The sequence below is a fragment of the Papilio polytes genome, unplaced genomic scaffold (assembly GCF_000836215.1).
Source record: "Papilio polytes unplaced genomic scaffold, Ppol_1.0 DF821733.1, whole genome shotgun sequence".
NCBI classification, from domain to species: Eukaryota; Metazoa; Arthropoda; class Insecta; order Lepidoptera; family Papilionidae; genus Papilio; species Papilio polytes.
The window spans coordinates 1,281,408-1,302,479 of NW_013527471.1; the positions used below are offsets into that span (position 1 = coordinate 1,281,408).

A 21,072-nucleotide genomic window follows, 5' to 3' on the forward strand; every position below is an offset into this window, starting at 1 on the left:
GGTCTCGAGGCGCGGCAGCAGCGTGCAGTTGCCGAAGTGCGCCAGCTGCACCCCCTTGCTGGAAACCATATCGAACTATACTGTAGCGACTGAGATTTATACACTGACTACCATTTGCGAAAATAACTTTTAATAGTGGTAGAAGCTGTTTTTTTATCTTCACACGAATAAGTTTGTCTGGTGAAATTCCACGATTATACAAAATAGGTGTGAAGTGGAAGTAATTCCGCGATTCGTCAGATAAGTGTGCGTGCACTCTTTATTTTTAGTCCTTTTCCCTTTCTAACAATACAAGGAAAAGATGTAAACGGAAAGTGGATACGCATAGGAATAAATAGGTTTGCCTCCTTTTATTATAAAAAAAAGAGGAAATATCCTGTTTATATGCGTCTCCGTCAATTAAGGGTAAAGCATCTGCATTTGTGAATGTCTATGGGCAGTCACTTCGCCATTTTAGCGAACTCAGGTTGACGCTTTCTCGTTTGCCACCTAATTGAAAAAAATGAAATTTAGTAGAACTTACAGGCAATTAGCAACCTTCAAATGACAGGAGTTAGGGTATACATTAGCATCAGTCCCGCAAACAGGGTCGAATTCTTCCCGACACTTCACTTTGAGGCATTTATTCATCTTCGACTTGCATTTCTCCATATCCACCTTCTTTACAACCTTTCTATTATTGACACTGAAATATTATTAGTTCAATGAGTTTTTACAGAGATTTAAAAACATATAAAAGGCATAGTTAACATTTCACTTGAAACATTTTTAACATAATCATTCATTAACGCCATCTATTGAAAGATCCTCGACACCATTAACTGTATTTAAATTAATTGCCAATAGATGTCACTACATAATATTTAAATGCGGAATACTGTTTAGTTTATTCTATAACAGATGGCGCTCATTATATTATATATTTAAAAGTTTTATTTCATGTCAATACAAGGACAAGAGGTGGCACTAAATTAAACAATTGATATAGTACCTTTCAGAGAAAGAACCAATGAGAAAGTTTTGTTCACCGCCTCGTATATATACTTTTTTAAATATCGTTGGTTTTCTGTTCGGACTACACATAACTGTACCTCAATACTTCTCGTTTCCTTCTAGAACTCACCCGCAGTTAAGCATCTTCATCTCGCACTCGTTCCTGTAGATGTTCTCATCGGAGCCGCAGACGAGCTTCTCCTTCTGTCCGGAGCAGTCTGTGGGACAAGACTCGCCGCCTGACGTCCTTTCTTGTGACACGCAGAATGCCATGGGGACTTCGAATACGTGTTTTCTGGAATACAAGAACTCTTCTAAATATATTATAACCATATTTCTTTAATTAGGTCTTTTTTGGTGCTGGAGGGAAATCCTCCGAAGATACCTTGTCCTCTGGGGGAAGGCAGATGTTGGATTTGATTCCACTAAAATCCTGAAGCTATCTTTAAGTGATGCTAGCTGTTCTCATGCGACTTCATTCGCATAAAATTATAAAATTTAAATTTTTTGTTCACATTTGTCTAATTACAATTACAAATATCAAAATGACACGACATGATGACAGCCTTGCTCTCTTGATGTTGGCAGCAACTTTGGTCTCTTTACCACATTAGGGTTTGTATCCAAAATATTTACCTCCTAACTATAATGGCGTGAAAATATATAGTCTAAAGCGTAACGTAAGTATAAGGCATTTATTAAAAAAAGAGTTATTCAAAAATATGCTGTAATTGCTGACATCTTAGGCAACAAATAATTGTGTGTTTACGCTTTATTATAATGGTATAGATAGTCGAAGGTTCCGGGATTTCCATGGGACCACATCCTTCAATTAGGTCTAGAATAATATTTCAATAACGTCCAACCGTTAGATGGTAGTTGATGTTAATTAAAATACATTGTTTTGAGTATTTACCCGCAGTTGGTTGCCTTCATCCTGCAGGCGTTGGCGTACAGCTTGCCGTCGGAGCCGCAGGTGGGGCGCGCCACGCGCCAGCACGACTCGCGGCAGTGGCGCGTCGTCTGACAGTGCTTCTTGTTTGTTCTCACCACGCCTTGCCTATATTTTTACATCTCATTTAATATTATTCTTTCAATAGTTTGATTTTATATTAAAACGGTAAAATTACTATTTTTGATTAAAATAATAATAATAGAAAATATCGAAAGATGGCGCTATTTTAACTATCTTCAAATTGCATGACTTATACCGATAGATGGCGTTATATTAAATTAACAATGGATGTCATAAATCAGTTCTAAGTAAAAATTACTATGAAGTTAGAATTATTTTTACAGTATAAGTAGCTTTGGTGACTACGTCCGGGTGGAATTAAAAAATAAAACAAAACTGAGTGGCTTATGTGTTCTTCCAAACTATGCTCTGCGTCTATACCAAATATCATCAAAATACGTTCAGCAGTTTAGGCTACAAACTCTTAGCATTTATAAGACTAGTATGTTTTACCCGCAAGTGAGCAGTTTCATCTGGCAGGTGCTCTTGTAGACGTTGCCGTCGGAGCCGCAGACGGGCCCGTCCAGCGGCGCCTGCGAGCAGTCCACGGGGCAGTTCTCGCGGTGCGCGCTGATGTTGTTGCACGCGCCCAGGTGCGACAGCCCGATACCCACTCTGCACACACACACACACAGGCAATTCACAATATATTACTACGAAGTAAAGGAAGGACAGGTAGTACATTCTTTTTTTTATAGTATAAAGTGGCAACGAGCAAGCGGCCACCTGAATCGACCGAAATGGAAGCATCTCCAATTGCAGATGCGTTGCCTACCCTTAATTGACGGAGGAGGAGAGGATATTTCCCCTTCCTATGCGTCTCCTCCACCGTCAAATCCACTTTTCCTTGTCATCCTTTCCTCTTGAGAAAAGGTTGAAAAGGGATAGGGACTAAAATTAGGCCTCCGCCACCACACTCAGCAGACGGAACGCGGAATTGTTTCCACTTCACGCCTGTTTTCGGTGTGGTCGTGGTATTACTGGGGGCGAGCCGGCCCTGCAGTGCGAAGATGTTAAAGCGGGCTCTACCACTGTTAAATTAATTTCTTTTATTAATTCTGCCAATATAAATGTAACCTAATATCTCTAATCTGTGTAATCTTAAGATGTTTGAGGTTTAAACAAACCTGCATATTTCGACTTGCAACATGCATCTATTGAGGTATGTCCGTCCGTTTGTGCCGCAAACTGGATCCCTTTCCGCGGTACATCTGTGTTCGCACTTCGAGCCCTGAGCTCTAGAACAAGCCCCTAAATCCTGAGCCAATTTCACTCCTGAAAAACATGAATAACAACTTTTTAACAATATTTTAAACTTTTGTTGAAAAGTACACTAACGCCTGTGAAAATGTTAAGAGCAATTGTAATGGTATTAAGGTCTTTAAAACAATCTTTACAAGTAACTAGCTTTCGTCTGCGCCTGCATATTAGTGAGATATCATTGTAAATGAGCCGATTTATTACCAACCAAAACTAAAGACACAAAATTATTGAACGGAATTTTAAAAATCTTCCAGTACTATATATCGTATTATGTTGCGCTAGTATTGTACATATGTTAGTACTATGGCACTAAGTACGTAGTACTTTCTCAAATTCTTGTATTTAAAAGGACGTTACCTTTCCCACAAGTCTTCTTTCTCATCTCACAGAGCGAAGGGTAAATGTACCCGTCAGTGGCACACACCGGGTCTCCTTGCAGCGCCGGCCCGCAGATACGAGGGCAGGTGGCATCGCGCGCGCCCTCACATATAGATGACACTGAAAAATATAAAAGAAAAACGTTTGTACATTAATTTATTAATAGATTAGAGACCTAATTAAGCAGTGAGTGAAGAGAAAATGATAAATGATAAATTGATCTGGGGGACCAAATTTGGTGCGTTGACCTTACATGTCTTTTTAGAGATGATGCAGAATTAATCGAGAATCATAGAGTAAAATATTAAATGTCATTATTAATATTGTTTATTTATTTTAAATTTACATTTTGAATACCAAGTTTATTTAACGAAGATTTAATTCAATTTTGTTTGGAAATTTAAATTACTATAAATCGTGTGGTAACACGTGAAAGCCTTTGAATGTCTTTTCTAAGCTGTTAAATTCTCCGCTAAATATAGACAATGATAAGAATCTCTACATGCCATGCATTGTCTTTACTTTGTGGCCATAAAACGTACTAATTTTGCTATCCCATGTAAATTAGTAAATATAGAAAAAGTAACTCCCTAAAGTAATGACAATTGTGAATACTTTAAACGGTAGTCCTCAACATAAATTTATTAGCGTAATTATACAGAGTTCTTACAATGCCTCATTAATGAATCTGAGTGCAGAAGTAAGTGATGTATCGAATTTAATTGTCAAAAGCATTAAATTAATTCGTAGGCAAATATTTACAGAACTGGAAACAAAGAACGCAGTGACAAATCGTTCGTTTCGTGGCCTCAAACTAAACAACTACTGTGTATTAAGACCAGAAGAGTACAATCTCCTGTTTCGTGGCCACAAAAAAAAACTGGGTTTTAAGACCAAAAAATACAATCTCCTGTTTCGTGGCCACAAAAAAAAAACAACTGGGTTTTAAGACCAGAAAGTACAATCTCCTGTTTCGTGGCCACAAAAAAAAACAACTGGGTTTTAAGACCAGAAAGTACAATCTCCTGTTTCGTGGCCACAAAATAAGTTAGAGTACTGCCAGAGGCGGTTCAGCGGACCGGGAAAGTCCATTAGGTGCTCTGTACTTATTTATATTTAAGCGATAAAACGCTCAGCTCCATACATTATCCGCCTCCTTACTTAATAAAAGATAAGCCGCATTCCTCGCTAATTAAATTTACTGGAGTTTTGTTTAACGATTTAAATTCTACAATTGATAGGACTGTGGTATTTAATTAACACAGAAAATGCTTTTAGCAGTTTTATTGTGATACCTAGAACGCTACTAAAATTAAAATATTCGTTTACCGTGTGTACATCAATTTAAATTACTTTGTATTTTAATTTTACATTTAAACATTTGAAAATAATACTAGCGACGCGTCCCGACTTGGCACGGGTACAATGTTGATATGAAAATGTGATCTCATGTTGATGTACAAACTCTATTGACATTCTATACTATTTATTTATTTATGTCTGTTATTTTACTTTAGTATGAAGTGCCATATTTATGTATATATACGGCAAAATTCTCGTTCAGTTCCTGATTTCGTTCATACCTTTTAAAGGGTGATCAAATCATTTCAAATTCGGGAATGAGAATTGAATCGGATATAACATTGCAAGGTAAATTTCCGCATAGCGACAGACTAGGTGAAACCTTTCAACGTTCTGAAAGTACGGAAAATATCCAAAAAATGCAGGTATACATTGTCTGTTACCTATATAAAATTTTGGTCCAAATGTTTGTTTGTATATAATCACTTTAAAAACTAAAATTAATACAAATCAATTAAAAGAAACAGAATGTTAACGCTACGTATATACCTCAGATTATATTTTAAAATAGAAATAACGTACTAAAGGTAAAAATTACTCAGACAAACCTACAGTCGAAGCTATGATTAGTGAATGCAATTGCCTTTTATAAAGGAATTATGACCCCAGTGGCCTTAGGTGTGAGAGGAATGGGGCCATTTCCCTATCAGTCGTCAATCGTCACATATTGTTGCATCTGCATACGGTATTGACCTATCGTTATTGTGGATAGATTAGGATCAAGGTTTGATAGTTTTAATATTTAAAAAAAATCTTTGGATCACTTGTAAATTTTCAATAAGCAGAGTATTGTTGCCATTCTCTTCGAACTGTTCCGAACAAGAATAAAATCGTAAAGACTCGACAGTGGCCCAACTCGCTAAGGGAGTGCCATAGACAAGAAACTGAACTGATAGTTTTAATATTAATGTGATTGCGATTTCTTATATTTGTGTATTTAAAGTTGATCAATATGCCTGCCATTTTTCTAACGACATATTTACGATTATAAGCTTGCTATCAAATATTAATTTTAATTTTGTGTTTATTGGGTACATTACACAGAGTAGAGACTTTGCCTTCGCTCCCCATATAGTCTCAATTTTTATAATCAGTAAGGTGTCTTAAATATATTATGCATATATATTTTAACCGTGGTAGTGCCCGCTTTAACATCTTAGCACGAATGGGCCGGCACGCCCGGTGTAATACCACGACCACACAGAAGATAGGCGTGAAATGGAAGCAATTCCGTGTTTCGTCTGATGAGTGTGGTGAAGGCCTAATTTAAGTCCCTTTCTCTTTACCACCCTTTTCTTATAAGGAGAGGTTGGGAAGGGGAAGTGGATTTGACGGTGGAGGAGAGGCATAGAAAGGGGAAATATGCTCTTTATGTGCGTCTCCTCTTCCGTCGTATAAGGGTAGGCAACGCATGTGTAATTGCGGATGTCTATGGGCAGCGGTCGCTTCGCCATTTTGGCGGCGCGCCGCTTGCTCGTTTGCCACCTGATGTTATAAAAAAAATGCAATTAGCTCTATCCTTAGTTAAATACAGATAAAATGATAAGATAGAACAGTAAAATAAGACAGATTTTTACTGGTTTTAAAGCTTGCGTACTAATAATAGAAGTACTACTGACTTGTTTATTCGTGTGAAATTGGTCTCATAATTTATACCATCGTTTCGATTGTCGATTGTTTCGCAGCCAATTCAACTGTTCAGTTGCACAACTAAAAATCGAGTAGCGCACCTCCATATAAGCTCATAAGAAGCAAAGCGAGACTAAACAATTGTGCGATAGTTTAGTCATCAGCGATGTAACTCTGTCAGTTCTTGACATGTGACAGCTGTTCTCGTAACTCCAGTCAAAACTCAATAAAACTTTCCTCGCTCGTGTTCAGACAAATTGCGAGTTAAACTTTAATTGCAACTCGAATGAGGGCGCAAGAATTTTTCTAACGACTTCGAAACTAGACCGTTTTGTTCCGTGCGGTACTTTTATTACTTGATTGTGAAGATAAAAAAAATCAAGTCATAAACTTTTTAATTTTAGTTTTAAAATGACAAGCGTAATGCTGAAGTGAATAATGTAAAGGAAATATTTCAAGCGATACTCCAGCACAATCTTCACAGACAATAAAATTTTAGGTTATGTTTGGTAACTAGGCTTTAGTCAACGTAGGCCCATTGCGGTTTGATTGACTACAGAGACCTTTGTATTTTTTTCGCAGAACAGTTAAGTAGTGACATTAATAAAAAAAAACTTCTTTATTTGCTTATGTCACACAGTATTTACAATAATTGGTAAAATTACTTGTTAAAATAAAAACATTGTTACACTGCTCACTTCACACCGTACACTCTTCGCGCCTAAATCCTTGTTGTTTTTTTTTTAATTCGTATTAAGTGTATTGCTTTTTTTGTCGGCCAGTACGATATTGAATATTCATCCACAATATTTTTGCAACTTAAACAATTATAATTTTACAATTAACTTCCTTATAAAACATGTTATTATTTAATTTTAAAATGCTTTTACTTTTTAATTAACAAAAATCTTTTCACAACTGTTTTCAGCGCCATCTATTATCAATTATTGTTAAACTAGATATGTAAATCAGGATGTTTTCCCTAACGTAATTTACAGAATTAGATAAAAATTGTCATTATTTAACTTTTAAATATTAATGTGAAATTCCTTTTAATATTGGATTTAAAAAAACACACACAAAAAATAGGAGCAGCCGTTATAATAAACAGAAGCAACCAAACAGAGATCTAACTCAAACAATTTTTGGAGGCAAATGTATTTGGTTTACAAACAATGACACCGTATCTGATGTGGTGTTAAATCGACTCCAATTCTCAGATATTGGTTTAACCGACTGATACAAAATTCCCATTTAATGCTTATTAGTTTGGTAGTACTGTTCTGTATCGGTTTAAACAAAATAAGGCGAATTTAGTGTGCAAATACTATATGACCCAGACCAGTAATATAAACCTCTATTATGTTCAGTAATCTTAGTAAAATTATAAATGCGAAAGTTTGTTAGAGTTTGTAGTCTTAACGGCTCAACGAACCCCGATTATATAGTCTGGAAAAACACGTAGGCTGCTCACTTTTGTTTTTTTTTTAATTCCACAAAGACGGAATCGGGAAAAAGCTAGTATAAATAATTTAGACAAGTAAGGTTGGTAAATTACTATTTATAGTAACAGTAGCTTACGCTCGCTACTCCGTCTGAGCGTAATTAAAAAAAAGTAAGTGATCTATCTGTTCTGTACTATTCTCTACATCTATGCCAAATGACAGCGAGATCCGTTTAGCAGTTTAGTATACAAACTCCATCCATCTAAACATTTGTAATATTAGTAAGATTTGGGGCCTGGTGATCAAGGGCGGTTCCAGCCTTGGCGCCAGGGGGGTTACATAGTCGTGGTCAAGTCAAGAGCTTGACAAAATATGTAAATATATTTTGTCAACCTCTTGACGACCTCGGGGAGGGGGTCATGATCCCCATCACCCCCCCCCCTCTGAATCCGCCATTGCTGGTGATACATCTCACAGAGTGCCACCCTAATTTGAACACCAGTCCCCTGCCCAAAGGGAAAAACAATAAAGCTATCCTATTTTTTTTCTTACCGTATTTGGCAACGTTTTACTTTTAAATATGTATAACTATACCGTTCAGAAGTATTTTGAATCATTTAATTGCCACCAATTCTCATGATTTCCATTAACTACGTGACGAAAGTGAACTCATCAACATTCAGTGCGGCGTTAGGAATAACCAGAGAAACTTTATTACCACAAACGTGGATTAAATGCCTTCCATTTAAATTTCTCTCAGATTCAAGGTCATTTATATAATGTCGTGTGTGATCGATTTCATGTTATCAATGACAATAACTTTCTTAACATATAAATAAACCTTCTATATCAATGTCTATAGTAATGTAATAAAGCGTAAACACACACTTCTTTGTTGCCTAAGATGTCAGCAATTATAGCATATTTTTAAATAATCCTTATTTTAATAAAAAGCCCTACATTTACGTCATGCTTTAGGCTATATTTTCACGCTATAAAATTTAAGAGGTAAATTTTTGGATAAAAACCCTAATGTGGGAGAGAGACCGTAAGTTGCTGTCAACATTATGAAAGAAAGATTGCTAAGGTTTGTCATGTTATGTCATTTTGACATTTGCTATTGATAATTTGACAAATGTAAACAATAAAATAACATTCATAATTTCATGCGGATGAAGCCGCACGGGAACAGCTAGTTAACCATAAAAAGATAATTGCATTGAGCATAATTTAATAAGCTAAATAATAATTTAATAAGCTGTCCATTCTTATAATAACGAGAGATCATTGTTTGAAAAGGTGTTTAAAAACTATTCTAAATCGTATTGTAATTACTATTCCCAATCGCACACTTATAAGACAACTGCATAATAAAGAAATGTTTACATACGTATTTAGCTCGCGACTTCGTCCACGCAATATTAAGATAAAAAATCCTATAACATGCTTGTCTATGTCAGCTACCCTTCAGTGAAAGTCCGGTTGACATCAGCCCAGCCGTTTCGGAGATTACCCGGAACAAACGCGGCTTGTGGACAAACAGCCAAAAAATTTTTAAATGCGGTTTTTATATTAGCAACGAATTTACCCCATCTTCCCGAAAATTGGAATTTTTCTTTTGATATCACAAACAGACACTCCAATTTTATTATATATATTGATTGATAGATGTATATAGAATAGATTTAAATAAAATTATCCGGTCTTTGCAAAAAATAATGAACTCTGTAGTTATTCTATTAAAAATCATCAAGACTCAACTTAACACGATTTTTTGCTTAGCTATAAACAAACATAGACCTCGTTACCGTCCATTCATGCTCAAGTTAAGCTAAGTCATTGACTTTGATCGAGCATTCGACCTACATCGCCAGATCAAGGTCACTAAGCAATGTCAAGTTATATCTTTTGACGTTTTAATTGCCGGTGATGATGCGTTTGACGTTTCCGATGAAAGCACTACGGTTATTCTAAACGTGAGTTTGACAGCTGTCAGTTTGTACATTTTTGTTGGCAGTATTTTTTTTAATTGCTCGCCCTGTTTAATTACGTCGGTAACTGTAAATGAGAGATATTTTAATGTTTGCGAATTATTTTAAGCGTTTAAATTTTTTAAATGCTTTACTTTACGATCGCAATCAGCGGCAGATTTCGTTAATTGACAATGGTCGAAGACACGCGACACACTTTTCGATACCCAATTAAAGTGCAAATACAATTTAAGTAAACCTCAATTCATTTAAGTAACTGTTATCAAATAAATATTTGGGAAATATCCCGGATTAAATATCAAGGTTTCTTACAAAGATCTTCCTTCATAAACGACTCTTTTAACTCAATCGAATCATCATTAATTAAAACAGCTATTTTTAGGTAAGAAATTTTCTACCTGTTTTAAAGGTAAATTTATAATTTGTATAACCTGGACATATTGATGAATCTAGGATGATAAAAAAAGTATTAAAAATATCATAAATAAAATACACAATAAAATCCCTATTCCTATCTTATCGTTTTGCACATCAGATATAGATTGATTTAAATCTTTAGATATTTATGGTTACTGTCCACTACCTATTCCAGATACCCCACAGCGAACACAATAAAAGTATCCCAGGCAACCCGATGGCATATTTATTCTCGTTGTTCGACTTCGCTTAGACCAGAGATTTCTAAACTTTGGTTATTCCTAGTTCGCAATAGGTTAGTAATTAAGTCGAAAACCGAGTTATTTAGCAGGTAATATACTCTACCACCCAAATATTATATGCACTACTGTCGTAGTACATGTGTGTTTTGTACGATAAATGCCAACATCAACTAATCTGTAATAATCCATACTAAAGACTCGTATTTTTGACGCTGGCGCTCTCTCGTGTCGGAGGCCAAGATCCACTTTGGGTCGCTGCGCCAACGCACTAAGTAAAGATTTGTATTTTTGTTTGTATTGATATAACTAAAAAACTAGTGGGCCGATTTCAATAATTCTTTCACCATTACAATGCTATGTTATCAGTGAGTGGCATAGACCATGTTTTAATTATTTTTAATTCCACGCGGACGAAGTCGCGAGCAATACCTAGTGAACATACGGTTGCATCGGACGTGTGTAGGCGCTTAATGAAGGGTAAAGGAAAAGGCTACTTGATTGACTCGACTAAATTTATGTAAAGACATTGTAATGTAACTAAATTGCCAAGTGTGAATTAGGAAGACTTCTATCAAAATACTAGTTTAACTTCCGTCAGCCAGAGTACACTTCTGGTGTCCTATGTACTTCAGGGGAACCCAGTTTGGGAACCATAGGTTCAGTCCATCAGTAGATAAACCCGGTTGAGTAATGAGACAGACTGCCCGCGTTTAAACCTAAGGTTGTCAGTGATGAACTGTTACGTATTTGTACAGTATTAGATATTTATGTGTACTATTATGAGAAGCGAAATTAACCGTATACGGCTTGGTTGATGTCTAGACATCACAGTTCTGTATACTTGAACCTCTAGAGGTTCAAGTATACAGAACGATTACAGGGCTACATTATTTTGTCCTTGACTTTATTTCTACTAGGAACATACTGTAGCTATTTCTGTAAACTGAGTACTCAGAGACGCTTAATTATTACTCACTAAATTTACCCCCAGGCTTCACACGTATTACTTTTGGAGTATAAACTTAAATGTATTTTTTACTGTATATTTGGTATTTTTATAAGTAGAAACAAATAACATCACGAACATTTTTTGGCATAAAACTGCAGTTGCATTTAAAACAAAACAACTTTTAATATCATCGGCGGCGTGAGGAGAATACTTAATTTTATATTCTCAACAATGTTTCTGTAATTTAACACTGGTACGCTTTGAATACAATAGTGCACAAAATGTTTTTTTTTTAAATCTATATCTTACTATTACTATAATATTATATTATAAATGCGAAAGTTTAGATGAATGGATGTTTGTTAGAGTTTGTAGCTTAAGCAGCTTAACGGATATCGATGGAATTTGGTATAGATGTAGAGGATAGTCTGGAAGAACACATAAGCTACTCACTTTTGTTTTTTTAACCTCACACGGACGGATTCGCGGGCGAAAGCTAGTGTTTCATACTTTACATTTTTTGTACAATTAATAAAGATCGTTTACCCTCTCATTTAGCTAGATAAAATTCGCTCCCTATAAACTAAGCCACGTTAAGAATAAACTCGGAAAACATAGAAAAAGTTTGCATTCTAAGAACTAAAGTAGTGTTACTTTTAAACGCTAGAAACACTCAGTGATCATAATAATTTTTACTATACATTTTACGTCTAAAGAGTATTTACGTTTTTTTTTAATTAACGTCTACGTTGTAAATAAAAAAATTGGTTTTTTTTTACAGGCAACCCTAACATCGCCACGGGACACACGCGCCGTGGGCGACGACATGCACTCGGATTCTAAATTCAAATTGGCCGCGCATTCTGTTCTGTCGACATGCATCAAAGCGGGTCTCCACTACACAAACACCTGTATAAAACATTGCTATCTCAGTTCAATCAGTGGGAGTAAAAAAGACGGCTATATTTTTGTGAATGTTGCGTGCAGTTTACCACAATCAGTATTATGTAGTAAAGTAAATTACTCAGAATCAAAAGAATACAATTTAATGTGCGTATTTATAACTTAAAATTAGTTATTACTTGTTATTAACTTAAATGTTTAAAGTTTAGTCTATGTACTGTCAAAGTAAGATATAATCATCGTGCACTGACACTTGTAACTTGTATCAAAATCAATCTTAACTTATAACTTAATATCGTAAAGTATTAAGTAAGATATAACTTCCGGTAAGCAACAACAGTTATGAGGTACAACCGGACTGTCAAATAATCAACTTGAATCGACCACTTAATTGGAACCGGTTATATCGGTGTTAATTAATAAAATTATTCACAAATTAGCTGTTGCCCGCGACTTCGTCCACGAAATATCAAGATAAAAAGTAGCCTAATATAGCCCGTCTATGTCAGCTACCCTTCAGTGAAAGTCCGGTCGAAATTGGCCAAGCCGTTTTGGAGATTACCCGGAACAAACGCGGCTTGCGGACAGACAGACAAACAAAAAAAAGTTTAATTGTGATTTTCGTTTTCAGCAACGAAAATATCTTTCCGATATCTGTGATTTTTCTTTTGATGTTATAAACAGACACTCCAATTTTATCATATGTATCATACATATGACAATCTATGTTATTGAGTAAATATGGTAGCATACTAAAATTAACTACTTATTTTTTGCTTTTTAAATTATATTTTGGTAACTTACATTTTTACTATAACAAATATATATGTTTTTGTATTTACAAAAATTTTAGTCATAATTATCAAAAAAAAAATAGTAAGTAAAGAGTTTTACAACATTAGTTTCTCGCTAAGCGAAAATCTTTTTAAGTCACTTATCATATTGATAACATAAACATTTAACAAACATAAAACTCGTTTGCACTTCAAAATTGAGTAATAACAGTTGATTGTAACAACCATATTGGAAACGAGAAGTGTAACATGCTTTCTTCGAATTATCGCCAGGGTGCGAATTGTGAAGGGCCGCAAGATGCCTTCGATTACAGCGGCCCGCGGGCTAGCCGCCGCTGGAAATTTCCAACATTGTTACGACCTATTTACTTTATAACTACCACAACTCTTTACGAACAATGTTTTAACTTTCATAAAATTATTGCTAACCGTTTAACATAATATGTTGATTGTCCGTTGAATTTGGATACATCCTGTATAAACTATATTTTCCACAGAACAAAGATTGGAGTTGTTTGATTAAAGGATCTGAGGGAATTCAAATTTATCCGCATGAAAATATGAAAATTTTATTTGATTGTTTACATTTGTCAAATTATCAATTACAAATGTCAAAATGACATGACACGATGACAACCCAGCTTCCTTGATGTTGGCAGCAACATATGGTCTCTTTCCCACATTAGGGTTTTTACCAAAAATATTTACCCCCTTAGTTAAATGGCGTTAAAATATATAGCCTAAAGCATAACGCAAGTGTAGGGCTTTTTATTTTAAAAAAAGAATTATCCAGAAATATGCTGTAATTGCTGACATCTTAGGCAACAAAGAAGTGTGTGTTTACCCTTTATTATAATAGTTTAGATATGGCCATAACGTCGGCAGATTAAAAATATGTCCGAATTGTTTATCCCAGTTTAAATCTGAGATATTCGCGTGCGTGTTTCCTGTTTCGTAACTCGAAATTGTCTCTACCGAGAAACTCACATCTGGAGCGATTACGGTACTGCATCTGTCCCACTTACTCTATACAACGTCCATATCAATATCTCTTTTTTACCGTATCTGGATATAAGTTGTATTCAATTTACTAATTTTAGTACACCCTATATTTCTACTTTCTTAAATTAATGGCGTCTTTGGTAACTGAATTATTTTAGTACACCCTGTATTAGTACTTTCTTAAACTCTTTTATTCCGTTTGGTTACTAAAAGACTTCCTAGTTATAAAACTAGTGAATTTAGTAGGTAGTTTGAGATTTTTTACATCTCGTTACAATTATAAGAATTCTTATCGCTGATTACAATATGAGTTATTTTTGTGCCAAGTGTAATTAAATAAAAAACATTTACTTTAAAAGTACGTAATGAAAAATGAAACCTTTGTAACTACAGGATGTATCGAAAATCTCGTTCCTCGAAACCGTTGATTGTTCAAAGTGTAATTCTTAAACATTTCGGTTGCCCTTACCTGTTATTTGACCGCAAATCATATGTATTCAAAATCCATTAACCCAAAGTAATCAACCACATGAACCTAATTTCACTTGAACGTACAAAAATGTATGAAGTTATCGAGTTTTTATTATAATGACATAAGATTGACAGACCTTAATTTAGATGCCTTTAATATCACATTTCAATTTAATTGAATACGAATATGTACGTCGTTATGTGTTGTCCAAACTATTGTGACCACACTTCTTAAAGTATAAAATTCAAATCTCGTAACATAGACATTTGATTAGATAACGTTTGATTAATATATTTCAAAGTTAGTATAACAGTGCGATCAACTAAGATAGAAAATAACATTGGGAATATTTAACAAGAGAGAATAAGACATCTACAGCTTTTGGGACTGTCCTAAAATATTTTAAACTTTATGGTCACTCTACATTTTCATTTCATATGCATAGAATGGTTTCTGTCTAAGTGGCATTGTGAAGAGTCGAGCTTTGTTCCTTATCAGGACAATTATCTGTCACACTGATACGAGTTACTTCGAGTTGGTAAGATATTTCGAAAGACAATAGTTTTGTTAAAATAGTTATATACCTAAAAAATTAACTAGGCTATTTGCATATTTGTAATAATATGCATTGTTTTGTCGTTTGAAGTAACTTAAATTTATTGAAACAGTTTGTTTTATATGTACCGGTAACCGGGTAATGCACAGAGAAACTTTTTATATCAAAATATGAGGAGTCACTAATGTATAACAGGAATGTCGTCCAGATGGTTGTAGTGCCGCCATCTATCTTAACATCTGTGTTACTGTTGACAAACTTGATTTTTTAAAATTCAAAATTCGAACCAGTTATTTTTATAAACGGTTAAATTTTTTTTGTTTTAACAAATTTCGTTCTTTCTTTATTTCTAAAATAATCAGAATAGTCTAGAAAATAACGCAATAATTGAATTACATTAGATTTAATTTAATTTTTTATAAAAGAACTTTAGTAAAACAACTAGTTTTTACGGAGAATAGGAAACGATAGTACTTGATTTCAGAATTCACGGCGTGACATCTAGAATGCTATCTCTTTCTTTATTACCATAAACGAACGTGACAGAGATAACATTGAATATACTTTTAAATTTCATCTAAATTCAAATTTAATTCGTAAAACCGGTAACGATTGCATCATCAGGTGGTTGTCAAATGTCATATTGATGAGCATTACAAACGAAATGACAGCTGTCAAAATTTGTACTGTCTAAAAGATTATATCTATAATTCTTTTTTACTAACTAGTTTTTCTTGATAGTTCCACTTTATTACGGTATTAAATATGGAATATCTTAAAAACAGTAACATACTAGTCATAATATTTAAAAAATTAACTTTGATTTAGAATGTAAAACAAAATGCGATCACATCTAATTACTGGAAGCAAATCGAAAGTGAATTCAAGGTCACGTCACGCGCTAAACGTACATGAAAGAGATGGAAGATATAAACTAGCGGAAGAAAAGAGATAACCGTTGTTTTATTGTTTCGCTTTAAATATGTTTTAATTTCCCGTAATAACCGTCCACTTTCTCGTGTTCGGTCGCAATGTAGTTTAAGGATAAAACTGCTATGTGGGTTGGCGCTTAACGATGTGATGCGCATTTGGCGCTACGCCGAACTCTACAGTATGTTTCTTTTTACTACTATTATTTTTATTTAATAACGTAAAAGTTATAAATATTTATTAACATAAAAGAATCTACATGTAATTATATTATTTCATTTAAAACAGAATTTTTTTTTGTGACAATTGAATTTTTTTATTAGTGCTGTATTATGTAAAATTGAAAAGTAAGAAAGGTCAATTCTTATAATACCATATACATGCGTCAGAGCATATATTGTTTTTTACTTATTTAATTGTATACATTTAACATATACAGAAATTAGTTAAAAAAGATTCTGAGACTGGAATTTTAAATTTAAATATAAAAAATCATCCTGTATATTAAGGTACCGCTAAGTTTATTCGCGAGCGAAAAAAAAAACAGGTTCAGTGTAACGCAGCATACGTGATAGTATGTGATAAGTCACCGCCCGCTCTGACACGACATTCTCGTTTAGTGTTGGTTTACACTGGCGGAAGAACGGTATAAAAACACGCTCGTCATCGCTCACTGAACAGACATATTTATGGATATATTACAATGGTTAGAGCTTATGTAGAATAAGTGAAATTGTTTATTTTGTCCGTATGTTAAGAAATTTTTAGACAGGTTAAAGAACTAACTTCTGTGATCTAAAGAATAGAGTCGAGTTTATTCAATTTTTAATTTAAATAAAGTTCTTAATCGAATAAATAATTAAAAAATATACTCGTATAACCTGTCTCATTTATTAAAATCTTTATTTCTTAAAAAAATACATCCTGTATACAAATTAATCTTCACAAATGACCATAGAGTTGTGATTGATGAAAGCAGTCATTTCTAAAAGCATAACTAGTGTTTGTCGGAACTCGTTACTGTTCGCCGACGGTCAAACGATCTATCGATCATAGATCTATAGATCATCGATCCCGCGGACGGATATTAGACGCCATTAACCACCAATGGGTCTGTCAATCAGACTGAAACAATTAAAGTTTGCGATACAACGAGCGGTATTTATTTTCTATTCAAATTACACTACAAACCTTTTGTTAAAAACACATCTACTTAAACAAACATTTGATTTATCAACAACAAAAGCAAAAAACTGAAGCCTTAATTTCTTACTCTTATTAGAAATATTTAAACGTTATTACTAAAAAAAAGTTCATCTATGTGTACCACCAACCTAAGCGTAGAAAGTAAAAAAACAATTGCAGTGCTCGCTGTTAATATAAACGTTCAGTCGACTTAAATTAATTAAATTCGAATGTTCAACGGAACTGACTAATGGCAGTAGTTAAACGTCATTTGCTATTAAATATAATATTATAATATATCCCAATAATTACCTTGTCCACAATCTATACTATTATAATAAAACGTAAACACACACTTATTTGTTGCCTAAGATGTCAGCAATTACAGCATATTTTTGAATAACTCCTTTATTAATAAAAATCCCTACACTTACGTCACGTTTTAGGCTATATATTTTCACGCCATTAAACTTAGTGGGTTGTTTTGGATAAAAACCCTAATGTGGGAAAGAGACCATAAGTTGCTGCCAACATCAAGACAGCAAGATTGCCATAGCAAGGTAATTGGTATTTTGACATTTTCAATTGAGAATTTGACAAATGTAAACAACAAAATAAAGTATTTATAATTTCATGCGGATGAAGCCGCACGGGAACAACTAGTCAATTTTTTTTTATTATATTTTTAGAACGTGCTGCTACCAACCCTTGTCTAATAATACCTCGAGATAACTTAAAACATTTTAACATAAAACGCACTTATTGATAACAACGCTGACTCGAAATTACTACAAAAGAAGCTTGGTTAACAAAAACAAGTCCTCATTTTTTTATTTAAAAGTGAAGTATCTTCAAATCCTTACAATCTCTATAAAATCACAAAAGAGTATACTTCTGTATCTAAATTTGGATTTTGTTAATTAACTAAGTACTCACCCATAATAATGATTGCCGCCACAGCAAATACATGCAATCTCGACTCCATCTTCACTAATATTAAAATGTTACACTTATTATTATTAACTTCACTTATTTGAACTTTCACACTTGTTCCTGCAATTCAGTCGTCCATGTTCGAAGTCTGGAACAAAAAAAAAAATTTAAAACAACAGTTTGAATTACTACAAAAACAATAAGAAAATAATGTAAATTCATGAAATCGGATAAGATTATCATTATTATAGTAAACATGCTATACAACATGTTATGTTACTAAATGGATAAACAAGTATAACAACATTATTCAATAGTAAAAACGCTGAGATCCGGATTCCGAAGCAATCTGCATAAGTCACAGTTAATACAAAAAGTAGGTGAATTTAAAACTAGAGTGAGTCAAAATTAGTTCCGGCGCATCGAATGCCTTCATTCGCGTCTCGATCACAAATCACAACTGACATGGTAAAGTGTTACACACATTGTACTTTCTCCGTGAAGAAAACTTTAAAAAATCTGACTCTCCGTTTATTTTGTTAAGCCATCAGTTCACTATACGTCCCCACTGAGGCTAAGAGCCTACCCTAAGTTAAGGGCCATAGTTAACCACGCTGGCCCACTGAAATTTGAATTTCTTAGACGATATGTGAAGGTTGCATCACGATGTTTTCCTTCACCTTAAGATCGGGTAAATTATGTACTTCAAATTCGAAAACCAGTTTAGCACATGGCAGGATTTGAACCCAGGATTGCAAATTACCTTAAACCCTTAAGCAATCCACGCTCTATGTTTTGTTACGTAAGTAATTAAATTATTTATCAGTTAAAACCAATGATTTAGCTTATTTATGGTCGAACATTTCCCTAATGGATATAAAACTAAAAAAGGCAACAAGTAGTCACTGCATATAAAATTACTGTCTAATTCTTTAAGTCAACCCTTCTCAGATTGCCCTGTTCTGAATACGGCAAACTTTCTGAGAAGTTACCCATCAGGTAGGCACATTAAAATTTAAAATAATTAAAACCCAAACATAAAACATGTTACAAGATAAGCTTAACATTTAAGTTTTTAAAGTTTTTCTCTTATTGCTAGTAAGTTGTATTTTTACTACTAACACGGACATACTCGTAAGTGACGTTTTACACCTAAGTTAAGGATTTGATCTACTTTAGTTAGTAACTGATAGCCGTCGGTTTTAATTTTTTATTTTTACATGTAGAGAAACATGTTTTTATACAAGTATTTAAGTAGTAGAAACTCAAAAAACACAGTATTAAAAAGAAAAAGTACTAGGATGACATAAATAGGAAGTGGCAGTTAGAGACGAGCGTGGTATGCGGGACGGTGGGCAGAGGAAGTCGTCTGCACCGAGTGCAGTCACTGTTATCCGGTAAATAATTCGCAAATTGTATTGTTAAAGATGCAATAAGAAGATAGCAATAATAATGAGCATGTACCTTTGTACCCTTTTAAATTATTTTATAATATCTTTCGCCCGCGACGTCGTCCGCGTGGAATTAAAAAATTAAAACTGAGTAGCCCATGTGTTCTTCCAGACAATCCACTATGTCTATGCCAAATTCCATCGTAATCCGTTCAACCGTTTAGGCTACAAACTCTAATAAACATCCATCCATCTAAACTTTCGTATTTATCAAATTAGTATTACTAGTATGATAACGCCAGCCCTCAAATCCTTTGAACTCTTTTCTGGGTTTAAAATGCGAAGGGTTTTCATTTACTTATTATAACATCAGTAAAACTTTTACATTAATACATAATGCACTCTCTTCTATAGCTTTTGCTTACTATGCCAACAATTTTGCTGCCACTTTTCCCTCTATTAGTTTACCATAAACAAACTCTATCTAAGATGGCCATCCCTGCATTTTAATTGAACGACGACCCTATTTACCATAAATTATGTATTGTCTACGTCTAGGAGATTGTTTATGTTTGCGTCTAGATTTTCTCCGTCCCACATTGTGCGCACGATTTATACTTTCAACTATTTCATTTATCGGAAGGGAGATCTTTAGAGAATTAAATCGAAAATACATTAAATAACTAGCAATAAAGGGCTTTCGTGATTTTGGTGTTAATAATAATTTTTAATAACAGTTTGTATACTTTTGCAGTTGTTCTGAAACTATGAAATTCAAGTTCAGGTGATTCATGAGAAAAAGTTATAATATCCGATAATTAAATTATCATTTCTATATTTTATACTTTTTTATTAGAATCTTTTCAGCTATTGACCTAAAACGATTCTTAATAACGTGGACAATGTTGCAGTTAGTGTTGCTAACATAACAATGCAGGCGAATGTATGTTACTGAGCCACACGGAATTGGGGCCGTGCGAAAATTGTAAGTAATAATGTTTAGAATAACCGCCTAGATAAATTGCCTCGGTGGAGGCTACAATTTCATACAAAACACGATACAAAAGCACAGCAAAATCTACACTAAACCTTCAATTAGGGACCGATTAAGATTGCGATGAAAACAGCTTCTTTTTAAAGTTTGTTCTTTCGTAGAACTTTCGTTGTAATGTAGGTGATGGTACCAGGCTATCATAAAGCAATAAAGGTCAGGGGGCCGGCG

General features: G+C 34.1%; 1 protein-coding gene across 1 annotated transcript in view; it reads right to left on the reverse strand.

Moving 5' to 3' along the window:
- The window catches only part of LOC106108236 (agrin), a gene marked incomplete in the record, with an annotated part of 45,468 nt that overhangs the window by 2,957 nt on the left and 21,439 nt on the right, over positions 1 to 21,072 (reverse strand). Inside the window, 8 exon segments of the mRNA XM_013289336.1 lie at positions 1 to 58; positions 524 to 685; positions 1,124 to 1,288; positions 1,910 to 2,053; positions 2,462 to 2,623; positions 3,136 to 3,283; positions 3,629 to 3,769; positions 18,463 to 18,607. Of these exon segments, the coding sequence (XP_013144790.1) occupies positions 1 to 58; positions 524 to 685; positions 1,124 to 1,288; positions 1,910 to 2,053; positions 2,462 to 2,623; positions 3,136 to 3,283; positions 3,629 to 3,769; positions 18,463 to 18,511 (1,029 nt within the window).